This window comes from Ursus americanus, chromosome 2, assembly GCF_024610735.1.
Source record: "Ursus americanus isolate L20-20 chromosome 2, mUrsAme1.1.p, whole genome shotgun sequence".
NCBI classification, from domain to species: Eukaryota; Metazoa; Chordata; class Mammalia; order Carnivora; family Ursidae; genus Ursus; species Ursus americanus.
Genome location: NC_142128.1, coordinates 99,879,277 through 99,897,111, shown reverse-complemented (window position 1 = coordinate 99,897,111; position 17,835 = coordinate 99,879,277). Strand labels below are relative to the sequence as shown.

Here is a 17,835-nt window from a genome sequence, read left to right as displayed (position 1 = left end):
TGATAAATGCATTAGCATTCTTCATCCTAGTAATAAGGTTCTCATGCTCTCTCTCTCCTGTTTTTCATTTCCAGTGTTCTATTTAGGTGAGTTTTTGAATTCTGATTTTTTCATTTAAGTTCTCCCTCTCCACTTCATGAATAAGAAAGAGAATGTCTCATTGTCTTAGAAACGTCCAGCTCAGGTGCCTATTCAGATGCTCATTGAACACTTGTTTTCCTCAAGCTCTTCATATATAAATGTTTATTTTTCCTTTATCGTTGATGTTTTCCATTTGTTTCAAGTAAGCCTTCTGGAGATGATGACAGTATTATGTTGCAGTCTTTCATTTGCTGTGTGTTATGTAAAGCTTATATTTTATTTTGCTAAACAAAAAAGAAGATACATTTGTAAATATGTGATGGTTTTATGTTATTCTTCTCATGATTTTATCTCCTCTCTCCAGCTAACTATAAAGATAATGCTCATCTATAATGTTTTCCTCCCTTTTAGGGCCAACATTGCCTAGACAAAATTCTCAGCTACCTGCCCAAGTTCAAAATGGTCCATCACAAGAAGAATTGGAAATTCAAAGAAGGTAAATTTTTAATCAATTGTTATTTGTAGTTTTTCTTTCTATTGCAGAAGACCTGTGAGCATCCTAATATTGAAAGTGGATTATGTCTTGTCAGCCATTTAAAAGTCACTTAGCAGCATACAAAGTGACTTTGACTTCAAGGAGACTTATTTTTATAGCAGTTATAAATTGGTCTATGGTCATTGTGGCTTTCACATAACTAATTTAACCAGAAAGTTGAAATCGTGTTGGCTGTTCGTAGACGTCCTTGATCTTGAGATGTTACCATGGTGCTTAGTAGTGGAATACAAACTCATTCTGTTTATGATTAAGTTGCTGGTTTGGTGAAGTCAGTAATATTATCCTTGCTTCCGTGCAGTTTATAAAGAAATACATTGGACATTCTAATACAGCCTCATTTGGGTATAGTTGTTTCTGAGTTAGCGGAGTCTCTGAACTATAAGCTACCAAATTAATAAAATAGTTTTATAAAATTCAGGTACATACAGTAACTAAAATTGAGTTAGTTAATCCAGGTGTCCCATTTTAAACAAATAAGAACTTTTTGGAGATGTTGATGTTGCTTGTTATCACTGTAGGTCACCTGTTTTATTTTAGAGAGCTGATAACCATCATATAGATAGATTCTTCCATCTGACAAGCATTTGCTCCATGGCAAGCCAGAATTTCTTCTTGTGACCTTAGATTTGGATCTCACGTTTGAAACACTCCTCAGATTCTCCATGTTGTTTTGATATGTGTGTCATGTTCCCCTGACAGACAGAAGGATCTCTACTACATTCTGTGTTGGCTGCTTTGGGGTGTAACTGCTTAGCTCTTGGGGAAGGCCCTCCCGAAATGAATTTTGTTTTTGTCACAGTCTTTTATATTCAGTTCAATCACTCCAGAAATACCCCCCAAATTTGATGAAAATCTATCCAACTCTTTTGAGTGGTGCTATAACAGATACAAATAAAGTTTTTGTAGAAATAAGGAAAGTTTAAAAGATAGAATTTTGGTTCTATATTGAGTGTTTTAAACACGTTAGAACAAGAGTTAGATTGTAATGATTCTGTTGCCCACCCCCGCCCCCCATCCACACACACACGGAAAAGTAATTAATAAAAAAATGATCATGGGGCACCTAGGTGGCACAGTCAGTCCATTGAGCGTCTGACTCTTGGTTTCGGCTCAGTTCGTCATCTGTGGAGTCGTGAGATTGAGCCTCAGGTCAAGCTCCGCGCTCAGGGAGTCTGCTTCACCTCTGCCCCTCCCCCACTCACATTGCTTCTCTCTTTTTCTCTCTCAAGTGAATGGATAAATCTTTTTTAAAAAAATGATCATGAGGGGCGCCTGGGTGGCGCAGTCGTTAAAGCGTCTGCCTTCGGCTCAGGGCGTGATCCTGGCCATCCGGGATCGAGTCCCACATCAGGCTCTTCCGCTGTGAGCCTGCTTCTTCCTCTCCCACTCCCCCTGCTGTGTTCCCTCTCTCGCTGGCTGTCTCTCTGTCACATAAATAAATAAAATCTTTAAAAAAAAAAAAAAAAGATCATGGTATTGGGAATAACATTTGCCAGGAAGAACCAGGAGAGAACCCACACGTTAACAGATAATTTCTGGCATCATGGAAAGGCAAGCAGGTGGCCCCTGGGACAGTTGCTGGGTGAAGACAATACAGAAATAGAAATAGGCACCCTCTGCTGGCTCGTTAAGGGTCTCTGTTGGGCGACCCATTGCATAGAGGTGGTTGAGAGCTTGTAACTTGCAGTTTTAGCAGAAATGAGTATTGAGCGAATTTCTACTACAGTCAAAACGCTGTGCCCCGTGTCCACTTTGGTCCTGTCCAAGTGCTGGCTGACCCTGTAGCACTCCCCTGGACTTGAGGCTTGTCTGCTTGTGTGTAGGAAGATACTGCAGGGTTTGAAAATTGGATGTTGTTTGTATTACTTGTTTAGTTCAAGACTCAACTCAGTCGTTTTGAAGAGTGAAATGCAAAGTTCTGAAAAATGGGTGTAAATTTTAAAATTATTTTCTGTCCATAGCCACACAGTCTTCTTTCATTTTTTAAAATTTTTTATTTTTTTAATTTTTAAAAAAGATTTTTTATTTTTAACTAATCTCTGTACCTCACGTGGGGCCGAGATCAAGAGTCACTCACTGCACCAACTGAGCCGGCTGGGTGCCCCTCTTCTTTCTTTTAGGGAAACCTATCGGATACCACTGTCTTTCTCTCTTGGTGTTATTTTTTATCTGTGTCCCTTCCTTTCTCTTTCCTCTACCCACTTGCTTTTTTTTTTTTTTTCTTAAAGATTTTATTTATTTATTTGACACAGAGAGAGAGACAGCCAGAGAGAGAGGGAACACAAGCAGGGGGGAGTGGGAGAGGAAGAAGCAGGCTTCCAGCAGAGGAGCCCGATATGGGGATCATGCCCTGAGCCGAAGGCAGACACTTAACTAGACTGAGCCACCCAGGCGCCCCTTCCGCACTTGTTTTTTTTATCTGGTGAAATGTATTTTGTGTCTGCTCAGATCTCCTGGAAATGCTTCTTCCAGCATTGACTTGTTTCTAGTTGAGATTTCTTCTCCTTGTGCACATCTCCCTCTTTGCTTTCTTCCTTTTGATCCTGCAGAGTCTCTTCCTTGCCGCCTCCTGTCCCTTGAGCCCCTTGGGCGTGTGCACGAGCTGTCCTCGTTCTTCCTCTGTACATGGTCTACCTCGACAGACTGATGATTGGGTTGTATATTGTAGCTTCTTCTTAACTGTCTTATGCTGGTGGCTTCCACATGGACAGCTGTGTCCCTGAACCTGAGATCAGTGCAGTATTTCCCACGAAATGGAGCAGTGTCATGGGTCCTTTTGAGAATTGGGTGACAGCAGCAGGCACGTGCCCTCTTTCCCCCAGCCCCCACCCTTCTGTTATGCAAGCAGACTTGCGCTTATGTGTCATTTTAGAGGGTCAGAGACCCTCTCGTTTCCAACAGTTGATCCTCAGTGAGAATTCCTATTGTGGAGCTCATGCATTTGGGTGTCCCACTAATACCACAGTGTAAAACCCTTATGATTTCATTCTTCATGTGCATGCTTTCTTCTCTTCAGTATTTCTCCCAAACTTTCTGCACAGGACGTCTGTAATGCTCTTCACTCATCATCCCTGTCGCAGTGTACCCTCTGACTTCTTTCTCTAACAGCCTTTTGGATCTACTCTTCTGACACTCGTGACTAATAGCTTTTCCAGTATTTGTTCTCTTCTGTACCGCTAGTGTTTTCTAGTTGGTTTGCCAGTCTTTAGCCCCGACCCCTTTCACTTATTCCCACTTTATTACTGTCAGATTAGTTCTTCTTAAAGTCGTTTGTACGTGGAAGACTCCCATATCGCACCAGAGGGCATAAGATGGGGAGGGTCACCTGCCACGCAGTCATGCCCTTCCCCTCCTGTTAATCCCCAGAATGAATCACACCTAACCATTTCTACCTTTAGTACTTCTGATGGCTTCTTCCATAGCATGAAATAATACGTTTCTGGTTCTTGATGATCCCGTGTGGTTGGGGGCTGCTGACTCCCTCTTTCCACTGCGAAGTATGACTTGTCCACCTCCCTGTCCAGCTTCCAGTAGCCATTGGTTTCAGTCCCACTGCTGGTTTCTCTTTCAGATTGAACCTGCATCTTCACTTGAGCTCTCTGCGCTCCTCGCTCTATGACACCCCTGTCCCTGCGCTTCCATCCCACCCCCTGGTTTTCTCGCTTCACAGTTGAGACATTTGCAGTCTTCCTCCGTCTGTCATTAACTGGGTTCTTATGTTGTAGGTGACTTCCCCCCACACCCACTCCTTCTGGAATCCCTTTAAACCTGTCAACCATGGTAATCTGGGTTTTCAGGAATATGTCACTAGCTAAAGTTTTTGGGGTTTGTGGTTTCTTTTTTCCTCTTTTTTTTCTTTAAGTACTTAATGGACCTTTTCCATTCGAAGACTTACAGCCATTTAAACATTTCTTCTCTCTGTTTTCTCTGTTCTCTTTTTTGGGAACTCCTACTAGTCAAATGCTGGCCTTTCTGGGTTATTTATTTTCTCATGATATTTCTCTTTCCTCATTTTTTGCTTCTTTTTTTTGTTCTGTATTCTTGGCGATATTTTTAGTGATATATTCTAGACCAGCACTTTCTAGTAGAAATACAATATGGGCCGTATATGTAATTAAAATTTTTCTAGTGGTCATATTAGCAAATGTAAAAAAGAAACAGGTGAAATTAATTATAATAATATTTTATTTAACCCAGTCTATCTAAAGTATTATTTCAAGATGAAATACGTATAAAGGTATTTTACATTCTATTTTTCATACTGAGTCTTCAAAATTTGGTATGTGTTTTACACTTACTGCACTTTTCTGTCCGGACAGGCCACATTGCAATGCTCAGGAGCCGCATGCATGGCTCACAGCCACCTAACGGGGATAACATAGTAGTAGATCGTCTGTTGAAAGATGAATCTTAATCTCAAGAGTATTTTCTATTTTGTAATTATTCCCTTTTTAACAGCCTGTTCCAAATTTATGATTATATCTTAAGCCTCTCCGATTTCTCTTCCTTTGCCTGAATCTTCTCTCTCCCGTAGAGTTGAATTGTTTGTCTTACTGGTTTTACTCAAATATCTGGTCATCTTTAGTGGTCCGTTTATCTCTAAACAGATGAGATTGAATAGCGTCCGTACTTGGCTTGGCTTTCCTCTTGAATCATGGAGGTAAGGTCTCTGCTGGGCACGTTCCTCCCTCACCAGGAGGATGGCCGGGAGGTCTGTGGAAGTGGGTGGAGCGAGTAGACTGGTGGGCTCTCCTTTAGGGTACAAGGGTGGGGACCCCACAAATGTTGAGCTACCCCTAGTGCCACCAGAAGCCCAGACTCACCCAAGGCAGCGTGTTGAGTTTGTTTAGAGAACAGTCTTCTGTGGGAAATGCCATCCAGTGAGCTAAGGTTGAGGAGGAGAGGGGTGGCAGATGCCACAGTTCTTCAAAGTGTGACTTTATTGATCGGCCTGATTATGACCACGTGGCCCCCTCCCAGCCTCTGTGTCTGCTGGCCTCACCGTGGGGGGGGGGGGGGGCGTCTCTCCAGGTTCCTCTTGTCGCGTGCGCGTCAGCCACTCTCACTCAGTATGTGTTCTGGTTGTGGCTGCCTTCGCTCTGCAACGAGGTGAGAAGGTTCCAGGTGCTGTTTGTTCCCTGTGCTTACAACATGCCAGGACAGGGAGTGGGGTGGGGGCGTAAACAGCCTTACCCCCATCAGACAGGAAACAGTAGACATGGCAAAGGATGTTTAGTGCTCTGGGAGGAGACCCAGCCGAGTAGAGGGGAGTGTGTGTGGCGGGGCGGCGAGGGGAGGCTGGTTATAATTTTAAATAGGCTGATCAGGGTGAGTCTTACCGAAACAAAGGTAGGAGCTAGCCTGGCCAAGCAGGTGTCCGGGTGAAGTGCTTTGCACAAAGAGGGAACAGCCACGCAAAGGCCTTAGGGCGGGATTGTGCGTGTGAGTACGAGGACAAAGGAAGAGGCCATAGCGGCTTGGGCAGAGAGAGCAAGGATTGAAAGGAGAGTGCTGGGTGAGTGTGAAGCTAATGCAGAGTCCTATCTTGCAGGACCTGGCCAGTGATTGCAGAGGAGGTAGCTCTTGTTCTGAGAGAAAAGGGACCATTGGATTTTTTTTTAAAGAATTTATTTTAGAGAGAGAGAATGGGGGAGGGGCAGAGGGAGAGGGAGAATCTCAAGCAGACTCTCTGCAGAGTGTGGACCCGAGGCTCAGTCCCACAATCCTGAGATCATGACCTGAGTCGAAATCAAGAGTCGGACGCTCAACCGACTGAGCCACCCGGGCGCCCCTGAATGGCTTTGATAGAAATGATCTGGCTTACCGTATTAACCGTCAATCTGGCTGCTCCATTGAGACGAGCCTTTGGAGAAGCCCGGATGGAGGTGGGCGCGGGGCGGTGAGCGCAGCCCAGCAGGAGAACCAGGGAGGCTGTTAAGGGAAACGAGGTGGGATGTAATGGTGGCTTCCGCCAAGTCACAAAGGTGGCGAGTAGGCAGATTCTGACGCTTTCCGGGGGGATGTGTGGGGTATGAGAGGGGGAAGTTGTGGCTTTTAACCTAAGCAAGTGGGTAGGATGGAGTTGTGCTCAACTGAGATGCGGAAGACTGTGAGTAGAGCAGGTTTTGTTGGGAGGTACCAGAGGTGAACTTTGAGAATGTGAGAGGGAGATGTTCGTTGGACATCCACGTAAAGAATGTTGAATGCGCACTTGGATATACTTGTCTACGGAAACTGAGGAGAGAGGTCTAGACTTACTCTGCTCTCTGCTGTTCGTGCTTTCATGACCTTGATGATAGAGTTGGTCTGCTGACGACCCCTCAGTTTTCTACTTTGTCCTGAGTTGGTTTATGCACAGTTTTGACTTTCAAGAATTCCAGTAGAATCTTGGAGTGGTGGGAGACTTGAATATGAGTCCAGATAGTCCTGCCGTGTCACTTCGCCCTCAGCACTCCCGAAGGCTGGCCCTTCTCACGTCCAGCTTTGCTGTTTGGCCTGACGTATGAGGACCCCCCTGCGCGTCCGTGTCCTCTCTCCTGGCTGTGTCTGCATACACCGCTCTCGGGTTTTCCTCTTCTGACTGCGTTGTCATCATCTGTAGATTCTTCTCCAGGTGTACTGGTGGCTTCTTTTCTGAACTCTTAAAACTTCATCACACACTCTCTTATTTTATATTTTACTATTTATTCAGTTTGCAGCTAAGTCTCTCCTCTGCAGCGAACATCATAGGCTCTTTGAGAGTGGAGACCTGAATAAAGTTTCTGAGAAAAAGCCAAGAAGTTTCTGGTACTGAATTCATGTATCTGTAGATGTTACGTATGAGAGGCAGAAAACATATGAGTTTGTACAGTTTAGGGACAGTTAAGTATGGTAATACACGCCATTTTCATGCCGCTTAGGCTTTTCTTTTTCTTTTCTTTTTTTTTTTAAAGATTTTATTTATTTATTTGACAGATAGAGACAGCCAGCGAGAGAGGGAACACAAGCAGGGGGAGTGGGAGAGGGAGAAGCAGGCTCCCAGCAGAGGAGCCTGATGTGGGGCTCGATCCCAGAACGCCGGGATCACGCCCTGAGCCGAAGGCAGACGCTTAACGACTGCGCCACCCAGGCGCCCCTGCTTAGGCTTTTCTGTCTGTGCTGTTTGGGCGGCGCTGGGAGCTTCCCTGAGGAGATGCGCTGGGAGCCGTGCCTTGAAGAGGAAGCAGAGTAGGGACTTGTGGTCCTAGAAGGGAGGACCATTCCAGGCCGAAAGAGCAGAGATGTGTAAGGGCACGGGGTGCAGACAGCCCTGTGACACGGTACCGCCTCAGGATTGACAGAGCAGTCAGACGAGCACGTTGTGTCCAGCTTGTAAAGTGCTTTTTCCCTGAATTTGTTGTATAATAAAAAGGCACCTTGCTTTTTAACACTTTAGTATTCTCAGATTATGAGAAAGGTATGCCATTTTCCTTTGGCCTACATCCCGTAGGATCTTTTTGCCCCTGTTGAAACCGTACTTGGAAGAAGATACTTTGAGTACGTTTTTATACAGGCGCTTAGCACTGGCGTTTGTCTCCGCAGCAGCGCGTGGCTGGACCGGATGATGGCGGCGGGATATGCAGCACGGTCCGCTCAGAAATTGGGTTTCCAATAGAAATTCTATTTCCAAAATTTATTTCATGTGGTTATTTATACAGAAACAAATTTTCTTGTGTTTGGTTTTATTTTCAGAGGCTTGATACAGTACCCTCGGCCAGCTTTTGTGACCTTATTAACTTTGGCTCCTTAACTGGCTCTTTTCTATGCCATTACTGCAAAAAGGGTAATGAAAATGCCGATTGATTTGCATCATAATATTCACCTGTAAGATTTGGGTAGTTCTATTTTTAGTATAAAGTTCATATTATAATAAATGATATATTTCTGTTACTGCTTTTAGGCAGGCTGTTGTTAGGGGTATCATGAATTGAGTTTTGAAGGTGGCCAGGTGGTTTGTACTTGGTGAGCAAGTAGTGATGGGTAGGGAGAGGACGATAGGAACAGTGCTCTCCTCCAGGCATTTGTATGTTGGGTTTGCATAACAAACTTCATAGGATTTTTCCTCAGAACCATAAATTATTAATGGGTTATTTTAATTAATAGCTAAGAATTCTTCTTCTTTAAGTTGTTTCTTCTGAAATAGCTATGAAAAAGGAAATTAATTACTAAAGAAAAGCTTAAACAACGTATTTAGAATTTGGTTTGTTTAGGAAGGTCAGCTGCACTTTGAAGAACATTAGTTACATAACGTGACAGGTAAGAAATGGCTGTCCACTTTCTAATTTCCAAAATTGTGTTGATGAGGGATGTTATGGATTGAATTGTGTCCCCCAAGAAAGACGTCCTAATCTCCAGTATCTCAAAATGTGACCCTACACGGAAATAGATTCGGTAGTTAAGATGAGGTCGTACTGGAGTGGGGTGGGCCCTTCTTAATCCAGTACGAATGATGTCCTTAGAGGAGGAGAAGGATACAGAAGGAAGATGGGCCTGTGAAGATGGAGACTGACACGAGGAGAAAATCATAGGTTGGAGGCAGACACTGTGGTGGTGTACCTGCAAGCCAGGCACGTCCAGGAATTATCAGCCGTCAGCAGAGGCTGGACGAGGAGTGGAGCAGGCTCTACCTCAAGGGGCTTTACAGTTCTTGTGCAGAGTTTGGGGTGAAGCAGGGATGGTGTAAAGAAAAAGAATCAAATGAAAAAAATAGTGATTTTTAACACCAGAGCAAGGAAGAATTGCTCTGAAAAGTAAATGTGATCAGCCATGAATAATACAAGTGAATGTCGATGTATCCGAAGTGGCGGTGTGGTTTGGTTGGAAGAATGAGGAGGGAGGTTTTGTGGGTGGGGGGGTAGGAACTAGCTCCTTCGTGCGGTAGGACATCAGTAGATAATGGTCAGGCTGGGGGACTAAGAAGGAGCCGCTCTGAACAAGTCACCGTGTTCAGAAACACGAGGTCAGTACCAGATTGGAAGTACTTGCTTCTGGAGAGCGAAATCAGGAGCGGGGAGGGTCCCTCCCCAGGGAAGGGATTCCCGTTTTGTTACAAGCTTTGTTGTCCTGCTGTGTGTGTGTTTTATAAGTTTCATTGTTTTATTTCAATGAGGGTGAGTTCGAGTTGAAAAAACGAATGTTGACTTTGGATGTTAATCAGTCCCGTACCTTTCCTGTCGTCACGTGAAGGTAGGATAGTTTAGTTTTCTACTCATTTTTGTTTCATTTGTTAATATCAGTTTTGGGTGCTTACTCATTAATATTTGGCTTCTTTGACAATGATGAAAAACATATTTAAGAAACATGAGTCAGTCCTGTGTTTAGGCTCAACATCGAACTCAATTTAGTTAATGTCTATAAATAGCCAGCAGATCAGCACCACTACCTCAAAGTTATAAAAGGGGACTAGTTGTCCCAGCACCCAAGCAGCGGGGCAGCAATGAGGGTTTATAGCCCCCCGGTCGGCCTTCACAGGCAGGATGGACCGAGAGTCGACCGCCTCCTCCTGTAAGTACGGGCCTCGTAACGTTACATCTTGATTGTCTTGTTTCGTTTTATCCACTTTCCATTTGCTTGCTAATAGAGAAGTGAAATACCCACGTGATGTGATCAGAACACATTCGTGTAATTTTATTTTCTGACAAATGTCAGGAACATTGTTGTGTTACTAAGTGTTATCAACTCAGATTATTTTCTGAGTCTGCTCTCCTTTACTTCATTGTATCAAAATTTAAATCATTTGTGATCTACCTAACACTCTTCCGCATAGGTAAGGGTGTATGAAATGTATTTTTAAACTTTAATTATATTTTGCTTGCTTAAAAAAAAGTCTTTGAGTCAACATAAACTAAATTTATGTCTGAATATATTTAAGAAAAATCTATTAAACTCATCGTTGGCCAGTGCTTTGGGCATCTCTTCACTTTGGGGGACAGATCTTTTAAGGAAATAGGTATTTTGGTGGTGGGAGGAACAATTTCTGATTTTTTTTCCCAATGCTTTTGGTGGCTATAATATTGGTCATTTGCACTACAATTGTCTTTGAAAAAAATGTGTATTTTCTCAGAAACTTTCAAGTTAATGTAAAATACATATCCTAACTTAAAAGTTAGTCTGGCAGAATTTTTGCGTAGTTCAGAAGTCGAGCCCTTGTATTTTGAGAAAGTCTTCAGATGGCTCTGAGTAAAGAACAGCTGTAGACACAGCTCTGGGAAGAAGAGTCAATGTGCGTTTCCTGTCTGTGAGTTGGCAGTGATATTTTTAAGAAAAGCAGGGTTTATAAACTTGGAAACTGTCCCCTAAAAAGATAATACAGATGTCCTTGCTTTAGAGGTCAGAACATGAATGTCAGGTTTATATATCATCCAATTTAGGTGGGAATTATTCATGCTACTAAAGATTTGTAAGCCTGAGATTTTCCTTTTGACACACTACTTTGGGAAATATATATAGATGTGCATCTTTTCAGTGAGCAGGCTAAAAAGTGGCCAGGGACTTTAACCACCTCTTTTTTTTTCTCCCTTCAAATTAAGAAAATAGCAGAATTTCTTGGAGCTGTATGAACTGCCTACTCCACTCACTGTCCGTGAACTTGGGAATCTCTCTGGCGTCATACTCCTTCTTGATCTTTTACAGAGTGAAAACCCTTGAATAAATATTAGGTTCTGACATGTGGAATAATCTTCCTAAGTCAGGACTCCCTGGCTGTAAATGTCATTATGCAATAATTCCTTGAGATCTGGCTTTCTGCCTGTGGCTTGAGCTTACTTTTTGTGATAAAAGCATTGTGTTGCTTGGAGAAATGACTATCAGCTGGGAGGTAAAAACAGCAACAACAGCAAAACAAATCAGAACGTCAATACGAAATGCAGTGTGGGGCACCTGGCTGGTTCAAGTGGAAGAGTGTGCGACTCTTGATCTCAGGGTCATGAGCTCGAGCCCCGCATTGGGTGTAGAGATGACTTTAAAGACAGGAAGAGAAATGCAGCGTAGTCTTAGGGTATCATATGGTGTAGCTGTATTAATAACATAAACTCTGAATATTGATTTCACCAGGAATGTGCATTCTCCCGTGATTGTGCTGGGAGAGGCTTGGGTGTGGTGAGGGAGCCACCGGAGTTACCTGTGGGCAGTATCTGAAGTTAAAAGAAAAGTCCAAAAAGAGTTGAGAGTAATTGGAAATGGGTGGGAAGGTTGGAGCAATGAACTGTTGGTTTTTTTTAATAAGCTTTATGTACCTGTATTATGTTGACAAGAATAAAATGAAAGAGGTGGTGTGGAAATGGGAAAGGGCCTAGGAACTTGTGTCTTTTCATCCTAGAGTTCTTGGTGAGCTGCTGTAGTCTGACGCTAAGTAGTTTCCCTTAGCTTCTGTGCACAGATGTATTCTCATTAGAGTACTACAGGTATATCTTTCCCTTTCAGATCCAGTAGATTGCTTGGAGTATTACATTAAAAAGTACGAGTGCGCTCATACTTTTTGACACATATGGTGTGTTTTAAATATATGTCCCAGGTCTGACGCAGTGACTGCTTGCACTGAGTAGGGCCTCCCCCCACTCTTGTGCAGGTACTGTTAAGTACGGGGATAGGCCCAGAGAGAGGCTTCGTGCTTTTCTGAGACAAGTGGGGTTGACTCACTTGTCAAATGGGCTTTTCCCTTTTTTGTGGTCAGTTTAGGAAACACGAATGGGAGAGATTTCTGGAGAAGTCTTAGTGGTTTATTGGTAGTGCTGGGAGGGACGAAGGCTGGCATCCTCGCTCTGTCATTTAGCTCTGCCTCTACTGGGAACCCAGCGGTTTATTAGCCAGTGCCAAGAAAAGTCCTCGTGAAATTCCCGATTGTAGCTCACATTTATTGAGTGTTCTTAATGCCCCAGGAACTTTTTAAACAGCTTTTTAAGGCATTGCTTCATTTAATCTTACCCACCATGCTATGAAATATATTATGTATAAGATGGGGCTATTTTTTATTTTGGGGAGAGTTAACTTTTATAGCAAGACTATCGCTTAGGTACTTGGAGACATATTTGCCTGCTCTGTTACATATATGTATGGAAACATACAGTTTGCTTTTATGTTTCAGACCCATATACATTGGGCCTCTTTAGGTTTTAATATAATCACAGTGATTCCAAAAGCCAGCATTTGAAGTCCTAGAGTGAAAGGAGATTTTTAATTTAATTGTATAAATACTGAGACATTCCATACATTCTTAGACAAGGAGATTAAAAGACGAATGTTTTTCTCATTGATCTTCAAATTTAATAAAGCATTAATAGGATTGAGAAGGATAGGTCTTGGCAGAAGGGTTAAATTTAACAAAGTGTTTCTGAAGTTTAACCTAGAAGAAGCTAAGTGTCTTGAGAATCATCTAGAAAAACTCAAAAAGAAGAGTGATAAGGTTGGATGCACCCTACTAGATATTTATTTCAGATGAAAAAGCATCAAGGTCCTGGTCCCATACTAGACAAACAGATCCACCAACCAGAACATTCTGGAATTTCAGAACTACACACATAAAGGTGGCATCTTAAATCAGGACCATGAGCAACTCTAAATGGTGTGTGACGTAGCTCAGGACTACACATCCCAAAACTAAGATGAATTTCATATAAACTAAGGGTTTTGTTGTAAAAACATGTAATTATGTAACTTTGTTGTGAGAAGGGGCTAAGAAAGATTTCAAAGGCAGATCACATAAAGGAATAGAGCACTAGACTTTCTATGTAAAAGTTACAAGCCAGATCACAACTTCAACAAAGTTAACACATTACGGTTTTAAATGAAACTGTAAAAATCAAAGGCATCTTTAAAAAGCCTTAATAAAAGTTAAAAATACATACGACCAGCATTTGTGACAAAGGGTTATCACCTTTAATAGAGAAAGGAGCTCTTCACCTGAGTATGGAATATGAACTCTCCTGGGAGCAAGCTGGTCAGAGAGCGCGTGCAGCCGTGTCTCGCACTGCGCTCCGAGAGGGCAGAACGCAGGCTGTCTGTGGGAGCAAGCCTCTCAGCTGCCGTTAGAAACGGTGATAGTGTTCGGTGTTGGAGAGGAGAAAGGGAATTCTCATCTTTGGGGCTGCTTGGGAGCCCAGCCACCATTTCTGAACACAGTTTGGAGCCATGTATCCAAAATCTTAAGATACGAGTACCTTTTCCCCTAGCAGACCTGCCAGTTGTGATCCTTCAGAAGTGGTAGGGGCAGGGTGCAAAAACAAATGAAGCCGACTTTTGTCGCACTACTGTGTGGCCAGCCCTGGTGTTTTCTAAGAGGACATTTGATACAATGACGTGGCACTATGGTGTTGCGTGTTCAGCCACTTGGAAAATTCATTTATTTGTAGCACTTTGTTCATGAACAGTGCAGAGTAGAGTGAGACGCTAGTGTCACGTGGGGATGATCCAGCTAGGTCGTTTTCATTTCTGTGACGCTGGTAAGTCCTCCCGTCCCATCCGTCTTCACTGGCGGATGTGGATTGCAGGCTCCACTTTGTGTCTGTATCAGAACTGAGGCGCGCATAGGTTCATCTGAAGGAGTGGGTGTTTCGTGGTGAGTGGCCATTGTTGCATATTTCTGATTTTTTTTTTTAATTTTTAAATTTCAGGCAGCTGCAAGAGCAGCAGCGACAGAAGGAGCTGGAGCGCGAGCGCGTGGAGCGTGAGCGCGTGGAGCGCGTGGAGCGAGTGGAGCGCGAGCGCCTGGAGCAGGAGCAGCTGGAGCGGGAGCGGGAGCAGCGGGAGCGCGAGCGTCAGGATCGTCTGGAGCGAGAGCGGCTGGAGCGGCTCGACCGAGAGCGGGAGCAGCGGGAGCGGCAGGAGCAGCGGGAGCGCGAGCGGGAGCAGCGGGAGCGGCAGGAGCAGCTGGAGCGCGAACAGCTGGAGTGGGAGCGCGAGCGCAGGCTGTCAGCCGCTGGTAAGTGCGCGCCTCGCTTTGCCGCCTGGTGTCGGGCGCGGGGTGCCGGGAGGGAGGGGCTGGGGGGGGGCAAGCAGGACGGGTGGACAGGGCAAAACATGCAGCACTTGCTACTTTACCATTTCCTTAGTCCTCTCTGTATGGCATTTATTGCTTGGAGACTTAGGAAAGCTCTCTGTAGTCCGGCTTTCTAATTCTTCGGACTCGCTGTAAATTGGCTGTAAAGTGCACTGTGTGTTTATGGGAAATGTTCTGTATTGGGTGAACTAGGAATGTATTTCCCTTTGGAGGTTGCTTAAACTGTCCTGAATCCTATAGGATTCAAGAAGTGTGCTTGATGGCACTCTAGACCTGTCGAAGGAGGAAAACACCCTCTCTAAAACGGACTAGTACTTTACGGATGTCCGAGTATTGCGAAAAATTAGTGAAAACTTCTAAATCTAATGGAATTTATTGAATGACATTAAGGGTTAAGAGAAAACTGAAAGTTTGAGACATTCATTAAAATTGACATTTATTGGAATAGGATTTAAGAATTATTTTTCTATTCCATGTGGCCTATATCAAAGGTCTCAGCGTGGATCTCAGTGTGGTTGATTGGTTTGTTCTTTGCGTTAATTTGTTTTTAACTGCCTAATTATTTTCTGGGGTGATAGCCAGAAGAACAACACTTATCCACAAATAAGCATTGAATAGGGGGTTCCTAGCCCTTTATAAAACTTTTTGTCAGTTTTGCTATTTGTTCTTAAAAGACCAGCAGACGTATTCTTCTGTTTATGGTCCTATGCATGTAATTTTAATGTCCTTTTAGTGGGCTAAATAATGAGAATTAAGATACAGTCTTGCTCTTGCAAAGGATAAGCTAAGCAATTTATCAGTATACTTATCAGATAAAAAGAAAACTGATTTCTTCCTCCTCTGGGTTTCAAAATGCACGAACGAGTTCACACGTTCTCGGGTGAGATCAGTTCTTGCACACATGCTTATTAGTTCTTGGGTACTAACTGTGGTCTACATTTGTACATTTTGTCTGAATGCTGGTTTTGTGGCTTTACTAGCTCCCTTTTTCTCTCTCCTTTTTTATCCTGTCCTTGCTGTTGCTTCCCACCTTCTGTGCAGCTCCATCCTCCGACAGCTCCCTGTATAGCGCGCCACTTCCTGAGTATGCCAGTTGCCAGCCTCCTTCGGCACCTCCTCCATCCTATGCTAAAGTCATCTCAGCTCCAGTGTCGGAGGCCACTCCTGACTATGCTGTAGTGACCGCTTTGCCACCTACTTCCACACCCCCTACACCACCACTTCGACACTCCGCGACACGTTTTGCAGCATCTGTAGGTTCAGCCTTCCACCCTGTTCTTCCCCATTACGCTACAGTTCCTCGTCCTCTGAACAAAAACTCTCGGCCTTCTTCTCCTGTGAACACACCCTCTTCTCAGCCTCCAGCTACGAAGCCCTGTGCCTGGTCTACTTCCGCTGTTTCGCCCCTCCCTCCATCTCCTCCAGTAATGATTAGCAGTCCCCCAGGCAAAGCGACTGGTCCAAGGCCTGTCCTCCCTGTTTGTGTTTCTTCTCCTGTGCCCCCAATGCCTCCATCACCAACAGCACCCAATGGGCCGCTTGACTCTGTCACATGTCCAGTGTCTCCACCGCCTACCTCAGGGCCAGCAGCGCCGCCGCCGCCGCCTCCACTGCCTTCCCTCGCACCGCGCTCACACTGTGGATCTCAAGCCTCTCCTCCTCCAAGCACCCCTATTGCCTCAACTCCCTCATCCAAGCCTAGTGTTCTCCCTTCTCCCTCTGCAGCTGCCCCTGCCTCTGCGGAGACTCCTCTAAACTCTGTGCTGGGGGACTCCTCTGCTTCTGAGCCAGGCTTGCAGGCAGCCTCTCAGCCGGCCGAGACTCCAGCCCAACAGGGTAAGGCTTCCATTGTTGCTACTAACAGCGAGTCCTGGACATGTGGTGTACCAGCAGCTGTCACTGCCTAGAAGCACGGGGAGGGTGGTTTTGGTAGGCAAACAGCCCTGTCACTGTGCCCAACTTCCTGTAATTTAAACAAGTAGAAGATGAGTGAGGTTCTTTCTGCTGGATTAACTGCAGTTGGAGGAGGGTCAAGATGAGGAATGTCCACGTTGATCTGGATTTTGATGTCTTCCACAGTGTCGTAGCTGGAGGGCTGTCCCAGTATTTGAGGGCCTCCGCAACACATTCCTTATAAATCCCACTAGGAAGATGTTACTCGACACGTTTATCTACATGATTTATCTACAGGATAAATACATGACCTAACTTGTCTTCCTTTAATTTGTGGGAAATTTGGAGATTCTGTTTGGTGCCCAACTGAAGTCCTGAAATGTGTCATCCTAGAGTCTCCCCTGGAACAGTTCTGATTCTTGAGCCCTGTTTCATTTTGACCTCTCCTGTATTGGGCTTCCCACACTGGACTAGGTATACCCCAAAACCTGAGGAGCAGCCCGACTTTGCCTGCGGGGTGGGGAGTATGGCAGGCCTGATGTGTGCCCCAGTGGTGGATTCCATGCTCCAGAATTACAAGAAGTAATTGTGGCCTGAAGGGACAGTTGGCAGAGAATAAGCATCCTCCACAGTCATCCCTCCCACGCCCTCCCCTTGCCCAAACCTTGCCGTCATGGTAACAGGGGAGGGAGGATGTAATCTTCTAAGTTTGGATGATTTGTAAGTAGAGAAGGACCTGGTTCCATAGTGAATAAGAAGATGCTTGGCAACCCTGTTTTTTTTTTTTCAAAGATAGGATTTAGCAAGAATTGCAGGAAGGAATATGACAACTAATTTGTACGTAGAAAGAAACAGTGTCATAGCCTGGATTTAAATACCCTTCTTTTTAAAAAATCTTTGTTCTTAAGATAAGAAATAAGACTTGTTATTGCTGTGTATATGTTTTTCTTGTGGCGCATTGATTTTGCTTAAACACTGAGTCAGAATTCTTGTACAGGCAGACTTCTATCACGTGATGGTAATGCCGGACAGGGAGGCACAGTGAGCCTGACAAGGTCATGTGACCCACCTGCTGTGCCCTTAGAGCCCACAGTCCGAGGAAGAGAGGCATTCCATTGCTCTGTGTTCCTCTAAGAGCTGTTGGTGTTTTCAGTTTCAAAAAATTACCACCCAGTGTGCAGATAGCATCTTATTTGTCCTAAAATACCCCTTTAAAAGTCTTCAAGGAGGGAGAGTGCCTACTAGTTTGGTCTTCTGATACCAAGTAAGTTGTCCTTCACTCTCTTTGTGATTT

General features: G+C 44.3%; 1 protein-coding gene across 3 annotated transcripts in view; it reads left to right on the top strand.

Annotated features, from left to right (window-relative positions):
- Positions 1 to 17,835, top strand: part of ENAH (ENAH actin regulator) — a 135,728-nt gene that overhangs the window by 100,953 nt on the left and 16,940 nt on the right. For all 3 annotated transcript variants that reach the window (XM_087859272.1, XM_087859270.1, XM_087859267.1), the window contains exons 4-6: positions 493 to 577; positions 14,263 to 14,570; positions 15,690 to 16,484. In XM_087859272.1, the coding sequence (XP_087715398.1) occupies positions 493 to 577; positions 14,263 to 14,570; positions 15,690 to 16,484 (1,188 nt within the window). The remainder of the gene's footprint in view (positions 1 to 492; positions 578 to 14,262; positions 14,571 to 15,689; positions 16,485 to 17,835) is intronic.